A 14,753-nucleotide genomic window follows, 5' to 3' on the forward strand; every position below is an offset into this window, starting at 1 on the left:
ACTTTTCAGTGACAAGAGGGTGGTTGTGACCCTTGGTTCCTGCAGGAAGGTATGATTGCCTTCTTTGAGTAATTACACAGGCTGATAGTAAACTGGAGCCTACTACTTGTGGAGCAACTGTGCCTGGTCCCTGTAATAAAGGGGTCTTTTTGGTGAGGGGACCTTAACTGTGGGAGCAGAGAGGGTAGGGAACTTGCAAGTAGGCCATTTAAGGCCCTCTGATTTGACCGGAAGTCAAGGCCACACTTAATACTGAATCTTCGTTTCAGGCCTCATACCAGAATTGATTCTTTGATGCCTTGACATCAATTACACCTTGGTGATGACTGAGACTTTTAGGGAGGAAGACAAATGCTTCCCTGGAGGCACAATTGGCCAGAAAGGAGAAGTGGTCATCAGCAAACTCAAGTATATGAACTCTGGTTGACATTCACTCGGTTGATCCTAAGGGAATCCCCAGGTACTAAGCAACCTGGGGAAGGGGTAACATCCTCCAGAATCATGGCATCTGGCAATGGAGTGGGGACAGGGGAGAGCACCCTTGCCAGCAGGTAGGACATGCCATGTGGCCCAGGTTTGGCTCCATCCTGTAGCAAAGAGGCCTTGCTAACTCCTGAACTTGTGGGGTACTGCTTCCATGACCCAAGGAATAGTGGGCAGCTGGGTATGGAGGCTCAAGGTCTGGGAGAATCCCGAAGATCCCAGTGCATGACCAGTGATTGCTGCTCTACTGTAGTATAATGCAGGGCCAAGGAGGGCGGTTTCTTGCATCAGAAGCCCAGAGACAGTGTATGCACATCGTGGGTGGTCCAGAGGCTCCAGGAAGCGTAAGAGGAGGTCGCTGAAGCCTCTTCACTGAAGGAGTCTCTGAGGCTCTGACAGGAGTGCCTGGTGATTTTAATTTGGACAGTTTGCAGAGCCTTTTGTTGGAGCAGACCCCCGCTGAAGGTGGGCTAATTTATTTGTAACAGAATAAATAGGCTTAAATAAAATTTGCACACAAGGGTTATGTTGCCTCCAGAACCAAAAAACTACTAAAAGATTGTGGACTTGTATGTCCATTACAAGTGTGTCAAACAAATGTCCTCGAAGGAGGAGGTCATAAAAGTTGCTTCATACCTGTACTCCTGGGGAAAGGGGGATTCAGTGAGGATCCTGTCTGCAAAGACTGCCTGTGAGAGCAGAATGGCTTAGGTACTTGTGGGTAACAAGGTAAAAACATGTCCTCTCAGAGGTGATGGCAAACTGTGGTTGAGAGGATGTTCAAACAGGCTCTGAACAGAATGTATTAACCAAATATAAAATAGCAAAATATTCAGCCTTGTGTAAATGAAGTGGGATCCCAGGTGTTTTAAGGGTACCCAAGATTTGTTTCCACTAGGTACAGTCTAACACAAAGATACAGAAATAGCTGTCATGAAGAAAGAAGTTTTCTGTCCTCACAGATCTTGATCAACAGAAGGCAGGGCACACCGTGGAGGGCCACACAGGGCAGCGCCAGGGTCAGTCAGGAGGCAGAAGGAGCAAGGGGAAAACGTGGGCAAGAGCCTTTCTTGTGGATTCCACAGGAAGCGAGGAGCAAGGTGACGAAAACAGGTGTTAGATTGGCTAGTTTGACTCATTTCAGTGGGCTCAGGGCTCAGTGGTGTCCCTGGTTGTCTGGTCCCTGTCCCTGAGGTGATGAGGGCAGAAGAGTGGCCCAGAGTGGAAGAGCCTCATAGAGGAGGGGGTTGGGGTGTTGACTCTAGATGATTACCTATGAAAGGAGCGCACTGAGGAGTCATCTGCTATCTCTAGCAACTAGTTAGCCCTGGCAGAGACAGTCCCTCCAAGGTGACCAAGGCCTCAGATGTCAAAGCGTTTAGTACAGAAAGTGGAAAACGTGGTTACTACACTAAGTATAACTGTAATTTGAGCCCTGGTGTAAAGCCTTGAAGGTTTGCCAACTGGTGCATTTTAGCAGATGTTAAAGTTAGTTCAGAACCAGTGTTGTAGAGGCAAAAGGCCAGTCAGTGCCATTTATCTTTTCACCATATAAATTATTTTAGTAAATTTTCAATTTCTAAGTGGGCCAAATTGTGAGCCTTTCTGGAATTCGTTCTTTTGTGTGATTGCTTCCTCCAGATGTATCCAGCTTTCTCTCCTTCATTTATCTTTTGATTGGTCTGATGGTCAAGGATGCACTTGAGGCTGGGGAGTGTCTTTCTGCCCTGCTCTTGTTTATCAGTTTTCCCTCCAGAGAGGCTCAGGTCGGGAGCATCAGGGTTAGGGCCACTCTCACAGCAATGGTTGTATTTAAGTCAGGTTTGAATTAACACCTTCACTGTGCCACAGGGGTGCTGTGCGTTATTTTCCTCATAACCCTGAGGATCAGGGTTTTGTGCCACCCAGGCTTAGGCAGCAGGGTGCATGGAGGAGCACAGGCCCCCCCCACCATCCAGACGTTAAGGGGTGGAAGCCATCTTCTGCTGCAGCTCTACCTTCTCCCCCCTGGGGACTGATTCCCTCCCCCTCCCCTTCTCTCTGTGCATATTCTCTCAGGACATTTTTGCCTGGAGAGTCACAGTGTTTGTGTTTCTCCATCCAATGACATGTGGGCAGACCTTCTGAGTGGTTATGGAGAAAGAGAACCAGGTGTTGGACCTCATAGATGAGTATCCTTTTCCTCCAGGGAATGCCAGTCAATCTCCCCAGTACTGAAGTCCACATCCGGGAGGTCATTTTGTCTATGGCCAAGGTGGGGACCTCAAGCCTCTTGATGACAAGATTAGTCCTTTGGCATGCTGGTCAGGAACAACACTAAGCAAAGCCCAAGTGTGCTGGTTAGGGGTTTTGCATTGGGAGAGAAGTTGAATATGAAGTGCTCCCCTACACACACTTTTGTCTTTTGTCATCAGTGCCTGGGCCATGAGCTGCCATACATGTGCACCTCGAAACCCTTATGGGTCTGGAGAGCCCCTGACAGCAGCAAGATGAGCAGCAGCACAGGAGATGGGTGAGCTCACTGCCTTTGCCTGAACAGCACTGACTCAGGAGGGAACCAGGAGTCCTTCTGAAATCTTCCTGGGCTTGTGGCCTCCTTCCTTTTCTCGAGCTAAAGAGGGGGTCATCCCCAGGACTGTATGGGGGGTGTACTTTCCCAAACAGTGTCTCTGTGACTGCCCCAAGCAGCCACTGATGGTAATCGGGCTAGACACAGTGACCAAGGAGCACCAGCCCAACATTCAGGAAGTGGAACTCAAGCACCCACCAGTTAGGAGGTTGTGTTGTCACTGGCCTCAGGTGCGAGCCTGGGAGACTGCCTGCCAGACACAGGCCACACCTGATGGCACCTCAGTCCAGTATACAGTAAATTAAGAATATGTTTTGCCTTGTGGGCAAGAATGAGACATTTGGGTGGGAAGAGATGGCAGCATCCACTTGAGAGAACAGAACACAAGCTAAAGCTCAAGCTGGCCGGCAATCGGCCCTCACACCCGAGATGGTAACTCCTGCCAATGACCCAGTTAGTTAGAAGAGGAATAGTTAGTGAAAGATGTCTGGGTGTCCTCAGGTGAGGTTGGGTCATCTTGTTTATGATGCTGTTTTAGTCACCTCCTCTTTACTCCATTGGTGAGAGAGAGATTCCCATCCAAGACTCATGGGGATGTCTGAACACAGAACACAGGACACTCGGCAACAAACAGACAGGATGAGCAGGAGTTTGTTAGTTTATCATGTATACTCACAGCCTGGGGAGGAGGACAACACACACCATGCAGGGCCACATGGGGATCGCACTTGGGGGCTGACTGAACAAGCAGAGGTTTGGGTAGTAACAGGACTCTGTGGTAACAAGAGGGTGAGGTGAGCCCTGGTTCCCACAGGAGGGTGTGATGGGCTTGTTGGAATAATTCCATGATAGGGAACTGAAGCCTGAGGTCGGGAACAAGCAGGCACTGTGTCTGGTCCCTGTGATGAGAAGGGTTGTTTGGCCAGGGGACCTTACGTGTGGGAGAAGAGGGCGAAGAGGAGTGGGGAATTGCAGTTAGGCCATTTGAGGTCCCCTAGATTTACCGGATATCAAGACAGTTCATAATATTGCATCTTAATATCATGCCTTATACCACAAGTAGTTATTAAAAAAGTAATTCTTCCTAGAAGTAACAATAGAGTTCACCAATGTCATAGGAAGGAGATAAACACACAAAAGTCAGTTGTATTTCTGTGTACGAGCAATGAATATGTGGACAGCAAAGTTAAAAATACACTTAGGATCACTAATAAAAAAATACTTAGATGTAAATCTAACAAAACATGTCCAGGACTTGTATGCTGAAAACTACACAACACTGGGAAAAGAAATCAAAGATCTAAATCAGTGGAGAGACAGATCATGTTCATGATTGGAAGACTAAAGGCAGTAAAGATGTCAATTCTCCCCACATTGATATAGAGATCTAACGCAATAAAAAAAACCAGTAAGATTTTTTTGTAGCTATAGACAAAATAATTCTAAAATTTACATGGAAAGACAAAGGAACTAAAATAGCTAAAACAGTTTTGCAAAAGAAGACTAAGTGGGAGCCATCAGTCTACCTGGTTTCACAACTTATATACAGCTACAGTAACCAAGACTGTGTAGTATTTGCAGAGGGATAGACACATAGATGAATGAAACAGAACAGAGAACCCAGAAATAGTCCCAACAAATACGCCCGACTGATTTTTGACAAAGTTGCAATAGTAACTCAATGGAAGAAAGATAACCTTTCTAACAGACTACAGCTGTTTAAGGCTTGTTGGGGAAATCAGGCCAAAGATGGAACCACAAAGAAGGAAGATAATGATTTGAATGAGGTGCTAGGATGTGATGATGGGAAGGGAGGGATAATCTGTGCCCAGCCCAGGAGTAAAGTTGCAATTGCCAGGTGACAGTTTATTTCATCTTTCTGAATTCTCCTGTTTCTGACAGACGAGCTCCATAGGCTCTGGTAATTTTCCCATCAGTTAACACACTCTAAACTCAGGTCACCCCTAGCTACGCATACACTGCCTCAGACTCCATTAGCCTTCCCATTAGCATCATTCTCAGGCTATATAAGGTGGCAAGAGGACTCTCAGTAGGTTCGAATTTACCTCCTCCCAGGTTCAAGTCTGGCAGGAAAGAGAGCACTTCCAGACTTTGTAACTTTCATTCAATTCCTGGGATTCATTCTGATTGGACCAACCTGGTGAAGCTCTGCACACACAAAAGCACATACATACCCTGGAAGTATATCTGGGGTGCTTTGTATGTGCTTGACAGGCCTTGGTAAGGTCTGCCCTCAGTGCCAGGCATGGAGCCTCACCTGATCCAGGTAGACCGAAAGGAGAGTTTAGTTCTTCAGAATAAACTCTAGCTCTTGTAATAGAAGCATGAAATCCTGGACAGGCAATGCAACAAATGTCCTCTCTAGCCTCTCCGGGAGAATTTCCATGGTTAATACACAGATTTTCTCTCCAAATATTAATGTTCATGTGGATTGTAAACTCCAGTCACTCTTTTTTTGACTTTGTCAGAGGATGCAAATTAGGTGGCACTGAACTTTCTCAGGCTGGGACACTGTTCTCGGCTACCCCAGAGCAGTCACATATTTGCAGACATCATGCAGCCCGAGATGGCTAAGCTTGCCACTTCCAGATGCCTCTGCTAAGTTGTAAAGTTCCAGCCCCTTGATCAGGAGCTTAAATGGAATGAGCTGGCCCTGTCTGCAGGAAGGCTTTGGGGTGGCCCCTCACCGAAAAACTGACCAAAATCTCTGAATCACCGGTTTTTCTGACTCAAAGTCTTGGCAAAGAACACAAGCATTCTTTGATCATCAATCAATAGAGGTATATCAATGCATCTGCCTCCACTTTCTTCCAGTCACCCTCAGCCTCACCATCCAGAGCTATGGGATCCACACCTTCTACTACGTGTTGTGACACTTACTACCCACTAATACCCATGGACTGTGTACACTGTCAAGCTGGAAGACTGTGATTGTTCAGTGGTTTGCAATACCCTCTAGGCTGAGAATGAGTCAAGGAGAGTGGTGGATTTCATCTTATCACGACTCCCCCTGGCTAAACTCCCTAACCTCTGCCTTCCCCACTGTCATTTCTACTTTGGGTATCAGTGAGCTCTTGTTTCTCCATTGAATAGCTTTTAATATCTGATCTTGACCCAAGATATGTGTATTGGGTTTTGCTGTTGTTGTTTGTTTGTTTTGCTTGTGTGTGTGTGTGTGTGTGTGATCCAAGGTTGTTAAAGTTTGAGTATATCTATTCCCTGGTACCCAACAGATAGTGAAATGAAATATACACGCATACATCTTTTTTATTTACTTATAAAATGTTTCATAATAAACACAGCATAAAATATATGTTGTGAACATCTTGAATATGCATAATAATGAAACAAACATGTGAACGCACCCCAACTAGAGAAGTCGTTGAGTCGTCTCTGTACTCCTTCCCCATTCCCATCTTTGTCTTCCAGTGTCCTACCATCCTCTCTTACTAAAGGTCACAAATATCCTGATTCCTGTTTTTCCCTTCATTACTTTACCTTCCTGTATAGTATTTTACCACATATGTGCATTTCTCTAAACAATATTAGTTTTGCTTGGTTTGAACTTTACAAAAACGTTATATTTCCTTCTTTCACTGAATAGTATGTTGCTGAAATTCAGCCATTGATGCTTGTAACTGGGAGCTCTGGTTTATTTTCGGCGCTACATAGTTTTCCATTGTATTACTTTTCCACACATTCCTTCCTTCACAAAAAAGGCGATTACGCGTGGGAAGCACGTTGCACAGTACCTGGCGCAGACTGGGCGCTCCATAAATATTTGTTACATTATTGAATGAGATTGAGTCCCGACTGACTGTAATGCTGACATTTGTTTCCCCAGGCTGGATTCTCTGCCCTTCGCCCTAGTCCCGAGTATCCTGCCAGCTCTTCCGCCCTGAGTTAATTGCAGTTATAAAATTTCGTACCAGCAACAAGAAACCCGGCGGCCTGCCTACGCACCTAAGACTACAATTCCCTGAAAGCACTTCGGTGATCTTGCGTCCATTTAAGTTTACGTTCCTTCCGGGTGAACTTCCGGGTTACGTGGGAGGGGCCGAAAGAGTTCTCCAATGAGCTCGCCTGCGGACGGAGCGGGGCGGGGAAATGGTCAGGTGAGCGTCTAGGCGGCGGCGGCAGCGCCGACGAGGGGACAGCTGCGGGGCCGTCGTGGTGGGAGGCGTCTCTGAGCCGCGCCAGCCTAGCCGAGCCGGGTGGAGTCCGGCCGCTCACCCCTGCTTTCTCCCGGACTCGTTGGTTCCCCCGGCGTCCGTGGACGCCGCTCCGTGTCCCCGGTGGGCACAGCAGCCCGGGCCCTCCACGCCCATGGCCACTAGCCTGAGGAGGCCCTCCTTCAGCTCCGGCCCTTCCTCCTCGCCCGACGCAGACGACGAGGGAGTGCGCAGCACCTGCGAAGATGCTTCTATTTGCAAGAGGTGCCTGGGGGCTGGGGCCTGGGGGCGTGGGGCTGGGGGCTGGTGGGAGGCGAGCCTGTATCTGAGGAACAGGCTTGTGCGCCAAGAGGTGCCCGTCAGGTCGCGAGACAGCTGTGCGGCGCGGGGAGCGAGGGGGGTCTCTTCGTGCGCGTCACACGTTCATGGAACGGGCGGTGTGTGCCGGGCACGGGGCCAGCCTGGGGATGCGGTGCCCGGGAGTGGGACGCTGAAGCGGCACCCGTGGTCTTGGCTTCTTGGAACCAAGTCTTGCTGGAAAGACAGAGGTGAAGTAGATAATAATAGCGTTGGTTTCGATGGGTTCTGAGGAGTGCAGGTCTCCCTCTTTTAGAGGATACATTCCACTGGGGTTGTCATCATCCCCATTGTGCACCTGAAGCTCAGGTCAGTTCAGGGGAAAATGGCCTGTCTAGACCACATAATATTTGTGTGCAGAGCCCAAAGCTTTCCAGAGCCCTTGAGTGTGTGCACAAGAGCCTACCTGTTAGGGGGCTGTGTGGGGAGCATTGTGAGCACAGGTATGTATCCTGCACTTGAAAGCATGAAAAAGAAAGCATGAGGCTCAAGGGTACTCCCTCCATTCCTTCCTTCCACAGAAATTATTGAGAGTTCACTCTGTGCCAGGCCCTTCCTTTCTACTGGTTGGTTGGTGGGTATTCAGTGATCAGGACACATGATGAGCAAGACTGACGTGGTGTATGACGTAGTGGACCTCACAGCCTGGTTGGAAAGGATAGACAGGGAGCAAATAAGTACATGAAGTAGATAATTACAATTTTGTGTTGAGTGCTGGGAAATACAGCATTTACCATTAGAGGTCGTATTTTAGACGATGATGTTTAAGGTTAGAACTAAAATAAATAAATAGTGCAGGAGAGCATTCAGAGAGAGCAAGAAAGGAGAGGAACTGAAAGAATGCCCTGGAAGCTGGGCCCGCATAGGGACTATAGGGTGGGGAAAACAAAGGCTGGCACTTTTTGTACGTTCTTGGAGACTAAGCAAAGTGCTTCAGAACATGACTCTGGAGACAGACTGTGTCAGACGGACCCTAGCTCTGCCACTTAGGAGCTGTGTGAACTTGGGCGAGTTACTAAACCGTTCTGTGTCTCGCTTCCCTGATCTGTAAAATGGGGTGATCATAATCGGTACTTCATAGGTGAGTGTAAAGATTGAATGATATTTCGTTATTAGTAAAGTACTTAGAGCAGTGTCTGGCATTTAGTAGTTGTTAGTAGTGGTTGATTAAATGAATGGATAAATACGTACATAGGTGTTAAAGGCTTGGAGACCGTTAGTGGTGAAATGTGTGGACTTAAATGGATTATACCCAACTTTATTTCTTCTCCAGCGCAGTTGCTACTGATCACATCTGTAGCACTGTTGAATTGGAAATAGTATCTCTCGTATCTACTGCTATTTGCAAAGAAAATCTGAAGTGCCGTCAGAATTATCAAAGGGAAATAAAATAGTTTTCAGTAGCACATTAGGGTTAGGCTTATTTGATATTGATTGGTTTTATTGGTTTATTTAATATCTGTTGGTAACATTTTTTGCAAACTTATTTAAAAGTAAACTAGCTATAAAATAGTTCAGACACAAAGAAATGTACAGAGAAATAGTTTAACTAGAGTATGTTTTTCCTTGACTCTCTGTTGGATGGTTTTTATAATTTCAGCTCTTCTCTGCCTCAGTTTCCAATGCCCTCTGTGTCTGCAGATGTCTAAACATGTAGGTGAAGTTTGGGTTTGGAACTGCGGGGAATCTAAGGCAGTAGTTCCCAACTCACACTGCACATCACTGTTGTCTGTGGGGCTTTTTAAAAGAGCACAGATGCTCAGGGCCTGCGCTGGACCCACTGACTCAGAATCTTCTGGGATAGGTCCTAACTGAAAAGACCACACACGTTCGTCATCCGGAGGCATTTCATCAAAGGTTTTTTGCATGGGGTTTTCCCTCATCTGAAAAAACATGCAAAGAAATTGTGAGCATCTATAATATAATGTTTTAAGATCTTTTGCAAGATTCAGTGTCTTTCAGGTTCTGTGATACTGTGATCTGCATTTTTACTGTAATGTATTAAAACTTTAAATCTTGTGAAAAAGTCATGTTATTAAATAAGGATTCCTTGTGTGAATCATGGGCAAGTTACCCACTTTCTGCCTCAGTCTCCTCACCTTTAAAGTGGGGATGATAGTGGTAACCTACCTTTTGGATGTGAGGGTTAAGTGAGATAATCGATGCAAAGCAGGTAGCGCAGGATCTGGCACAAAGTCAAGGCTTCCATAAGTTATTATTATATTAGTTTTGATTTTCCTCCAGTCTGAATAGTATTTGGTTGAAGTTACTGAATAGGTTGTAGCTGTGGGTCAGGCTGGTGTCTGCCGCCGTGAGTTAAGCCATAAAAATCCCTAAAGTAACTTTAAAAAAGCCTGTCAGTATCTCGAGGCTCCTACACTTCCGTTACTTCTGTTTTTGCTTGCTCCCTCCTTTGGAACAGAGCCCGTCTGGGGATCCTAATGAGGTCATCTGTCTCATGGGTTGTTGTGAGGATTAAATGTGGAGTGCTCGGCACACAGTAGGTGTCATCAGACCATCACCATCATTGTTGTCATGATGGCCTCGTGCTATCACTCCTACAATCTGATAGTTAGGACTCGTCAGATTGGATATACTAGGTTTATACCTAATAATTCCATTTGTTTCAGCAGATATCTGTCAAGCACTTACCATGATAGCTAACTCTCCCCACTCCCCATTCTCTCTCCTTATCTTCCCTGTCGTGCTGTGCCCCTAGTCAGTTCTCTAATCTTTTGTTTACCCATGATCCCCCCAAACACTCCCAGTGTCCTCTGAAATTACCACTCCATAATCACCAGCCACCTCTATTTCCTCAGCCTCTCCTTAGTCCTTCCCTCCCTCTCTTTGCCTTGACCCTGGCCCTTCCCTAGGAATATCCTTTTCTTGAGGCCCTGTCAAGTGGTGCTTCTGTTTTCTCATACACTGCAGATCTCAGGATTAGCAGGTTGGAGATTTGTGTCTTCTCTGCTCTTTGTCCCCTGCCCCATTTCTTTGAGATCCATGGTCCTCAGCTGGAGCACCCTCTCTTCCTCCTCATTACTCTTTTCTGCCTGATTACTCCCCTATTTCATTGAAGATTTGGGTGCCTGGCCCACAGCCTTCCTCTCTGCCTCAATTCTTGCCATTATCCTAGTTCACATCAGTGTGCATGTGGAGGACCCAGTGTACACCCAGGGCACTCATTTTCTTCAAAGCCTCATCTGCAGTGCTGACCTCTTCTCATCCACCTGTCGCCATTCCCACCATGATAGCCTGGATTTCTGTTCTGAGGCCCTCAGCATCTTTTTCCATAGGACCTCCATGGTATTTTTTATCCTTTAGACGCTTCCTCTAGGCTCTTACCTCTCAGTTGAGCTCGGGGTTCATAATGTATCGTTCCGGAATTCTCTTGGCAATGCCTCAACTCCCTTGCCCTTCAGTCCCAGTAAGCCCAAAACCAAACTACCCATTTTTGTCTTGAGTACTGGTGATAGGACTCACAGAGCAGGGCAGCTGGGTACTATTTCGAATTCATGTCACCCCACCTCACCTGTGCCCTCACAGAGCCTGACCATTCTAGTATGATTCTCTTGTCAAGTCACTCTCCCATGCTCCAGAATATTTAATGCAGACGTTTTCCACAAACTTCTGATTTACTCCCCCCAACCCTTCATTCTCAAGATAATATGGGTGATGTTTTGAGCATGCTTAACATAGAAAATAGAAGCCTTCAGATTGGAACTCCATTCACTTCCTACAAGAATCTTAACCAACCTATCCTACTGTTAGAGTTGCCATGTCCTCCAGCAAAGACCACCAGAAACACATCAGTAGGTAAACCAGTTGGGTTTAATTACTCTTTGTAATGAGGGAGGCCTCACATCATAGGGAACTCTGTGGCCTATCAGGATGAGGGCGTTAGAAAGAACTTACAGGATTTGGGCTTTGGGTGGATAGTTTGGGGAGGGTTCAAGGAAGCAGGGATTTGCTCTGGACTGGGTGCTGACAGGAGGCAGGGACGATTCTGTGATCGTGTAGCTCAATCAATCAATTCTAGAAGGAATTGTGACTAGAGTGAGACAAACGATATAATTCATAAAGAAGCCACAGTTGCTCACTTCAGCCAGGAGAGAGGGATGTTTGGTATTTTCTGGATGGCATGACGGCCTTCTATTTGTCTGTTTAGGCAAAATGATGAAGTGGTCTTGTTTTGTCTCACATCATCGCTGTTGCAGCGTGACCTTGTGCTGGTGTCTGTGAGAAGTTTATGTCCAATAGGTAAACAGCATGGTTTGTGTGAGCACGAGGCCAGCTTCTAACAACAGGAAAGCCTGGCTCATGGTGAAGTGGGGTCAGCAAGCTGAAGAGTCAAAAGAAAGATTTCTTGGACTCTCAAGGTCTGGCAGTAGTGCTCTTTTATTTAGATAATAGTGTGGAATAACATGGGGACAGGACCCATGGGCAGTCAAGAGCTGCTGCATGGGGACAGGACCCATGGGCAGTCAGAGCTGCTGCTGCTGCTGCACACATGGGTTGAGAGTAGGGCTAAATTTAAGCCATAGGTATGTGAGTTATCTCTTTACAAGAGAAAGGAAAGAATATGTAAAAAAAAGTTGTTAAAGTGGTATCAGTGCTGGTGGGGTCTGGTTATTGGGTGGTCTTATAACTTTTAGATAAGAATCAAACAGGATTAAGTAAATGGCAGAAGCCACCACCTTAAATATTATCTTCAGCTAAAGACAAAGGAGGATGTTGGTGGTGGTGGGTAACCATGAGGTTACCAGACAAGTGCAATAAACAAGACTTAAGTCCTTGCCTCCCCATTAAAAGTTTCCAGAGATAGGGTCATCTCCCTTCCTCCTGGTGCAGAGAGGGAGACACTCCCCACAGATGGAGACTTCCTTCACAAATACAAATGTCTCTCATCAAAGGGCAAGCAAATTCCACTCCTCAGAGCTTCCTCATCTGCAGTTTTTAAAAGTAACCAGCCTAAAATAATCCTCATCAATGGTACCGGGCTAGCTCCTGGATGTCAGCACTGCTTTTCTTCTTTTCACAGTGGAGGAAGTGAGTCTTAAAAAGATAGGTGTTTGTCAGGCAGGAGAAAACAACATGACCTAAACAGCAATGCAGATTGATGCAGAGGATTATTTGCAGAGGATTATCTGCAGATTATGCAGAGTATTAGGAGAAGTGGACTTTCAGTAGGGGTGTGGGTGGCCAGAGAACTCCAGAGAGGTTGTCAGAGAATGAAATGTAGAAGTCCCAAGGTGAATAGAAGGTCCTGAGGGGTTTTAAGTGGAAGAACTGACATGATCTGGTGTGTGTTGTAGAAAAATCCCCAGCAGCCGTGCAGGAGATGGGGTGGTGACAAAGAGAAGGTCTGTGCTCTTTTCCTTCCCCACTCCCGTAGCCCTTGCTCACGTCTGCTCGTTCACCCGGTCTATTGCACCACGTCCTTGTTGTCGGACCTGCTTTGGTCTAACCCCCTCCTCCAACCCAGTGTTTATGCTGTGGCCAGGGTGATTTTGGGGAATCACAAATCTTGTCCTATCACTTTGTCACTTAAAACCTTTGGATGTCCCATCAACCAGAAGGTAAAAACCTACACGACGTTGCATGACACTACACCCTTCATGATCTGATCATGCCCTGGATACCCACCGCTGACTGGAAAACTCCATTTGGAGGTCTCAGAATGATCTCAAACTCATTATTTCCAAAACTGTCTTCAAGATCATCTTCATGTGCTCTCCTCCTCGTCACCTCCCCAAACCCAGTGAATGGGCTGTTCATTCAGTTCCCAAGTGCAAAAGGTAGGAGTCAGCTTGGAACTGCCCTTTCACTTACCCCGATGCGATCAGTCCCCCAGACCTGTTGATTATGTGTGCTGAACATTTCTGGAACCAACTCTTTTTCTCCACCTCTGCTGCTTCTATCTCACTGCAAGCTGAGGTCACCTGTGGTCTGAGCTATGGCACTAGTCCGCTAACTGAGGACCCTAAGTCACTCTTCCCTCCCCCAAATCCATATCTCCCACTGAAGCCAGAGGTTTGTAAAGGGCATATGTAATCCCTCATTTAATGACTTCTTGTGGCTGTGGGAAAAAGACCAAGGATTCCTACGTGTTCTCCACAGCCCTGCCTGCTCCGTCGTACTTCTCCAGCCTCACTTCACATCACTCCGTGCTTCCCTTTGGGGTCTCCTTTGTTCTTCAGATATGCCCTGTTCCTGCCTTCTGTGGGGCCTTTCAGCACGCTGCTCCCTCTGCCCACAAGGCTTTCTCCCAGCCTTCCTGTCTCAGTAGTTCTACATCATCTCTCAGATGGAGGCATCCATTCAACACTCTTTATTGAGTGCCTGCTCAGTTTCTGGAGACACTGTTCTAGTGCAGTTACAGTAGTGAACAAAACTGGAGCTCTTATGGTGCATTTTTTTTTCCAGGAGGCAAACAGAAAGGAAGCCAAAATACCTGGCATGTCAGGTGGAGGTAGATGTAGTGGGAGTGTTGGAAGGAGTTGTCACTGGAGATGGGATGGCCAGGGAAGGCCCTGCTGACAAGGCCAATGCTGGGGAAAGACTTGTGGGGGGTGAGGAGTGAGCCCTGTGGATATCTGGGGAAACAGTGTCCAGGTAGACAGAACAGAGAGCAGAGAGGCCCTGAGGCAGGAGCTGGCCTCCCCTGTTCTAGGAGCCACAGGCCAGCATGAGTGAGAGGGAGAAGAGTAGCAGATGGAATCTGGGAGGCCGTGGGGACAGATGCTGCAGGCTCTTGTAAGGCCCTAACTTGTGCTCTGAGATGGAAGCCACTGGAGGATTTTGAACTGAAGAAGGTGACGTGACTTGAATTTCCACAGGATCGCTTCAGCTTCTCTGTGGAGAACAGACCGTAGAGGACAAGGATAGAACAGGGAGATGAGTTAGTGGTACTGGAATATCCCAAGTCAGAGATGCTCGTGGCTTGGATCAGGATGGTAGTGGAGCAAGTGCTGAGAGTCGGTCAGATTCTGGGTCCACTTTGAAGGTAGATTGAGCTGATGGAATGCGTTGACAGACTGGATGTCGAGGGAGACTCAAGTGTCAATGATGACTGCAAGGTTTTTGGTTTCTCTCAGATGAGGAACCCTCAAGGAGGCCTCTCTGATGCCCGCAGTCAAGATCTTGCCCTT

At 47.0% G+C, this 14,753-nt stretch overlaps 1 protein-coding gene across 3 annotated transcripts in view; it reads left to right on the forward strand.

Moving 5' to 3' along the window:
• The first annotated feature begins 7,150 nt into the window (after positions 1-7,150).
• Positions 7,151-14,753, forward strand: part of LOC138922934 (leucine carboxyl methyltransferase 1-like) — a 28,389-nt gene continuing 20,786 nt past the window's right edge. Inside the window, exon 1 of one of the 3 annotated variants that reach the window (XM_070259392.1) lies at positions 7,151-7,509. In XM_070259392.1, the coding sequence (XP_070115493.1) occupies positions 7,400-7,509 (110 nt within the window). In that variant the 5' untranslated portion in view covers positions 7,151-7,399. The remainder of the gene's footprint in view (positions 7,510-14,753) is intronic. The other 2 variants (XM_070259394.1, XM_070259393.1) reach the window with 2 other exon arrangements.

This window comes from Equus caballus, unplaced genomic scaffold (assembly GCF_041296265.1).
Source record: "Equus caballus isolate H_3958 breed thoroughbred unplaced genomic scaffold, TB-T2T haplotype1-0000019, whole genome shotgun sequence".
Taxonomy (NCBI): Eukaryota; Metazoa; Chordata; class Mammalia; order Perissodactyla; family Equidae; genus Equus; species Equus caballus.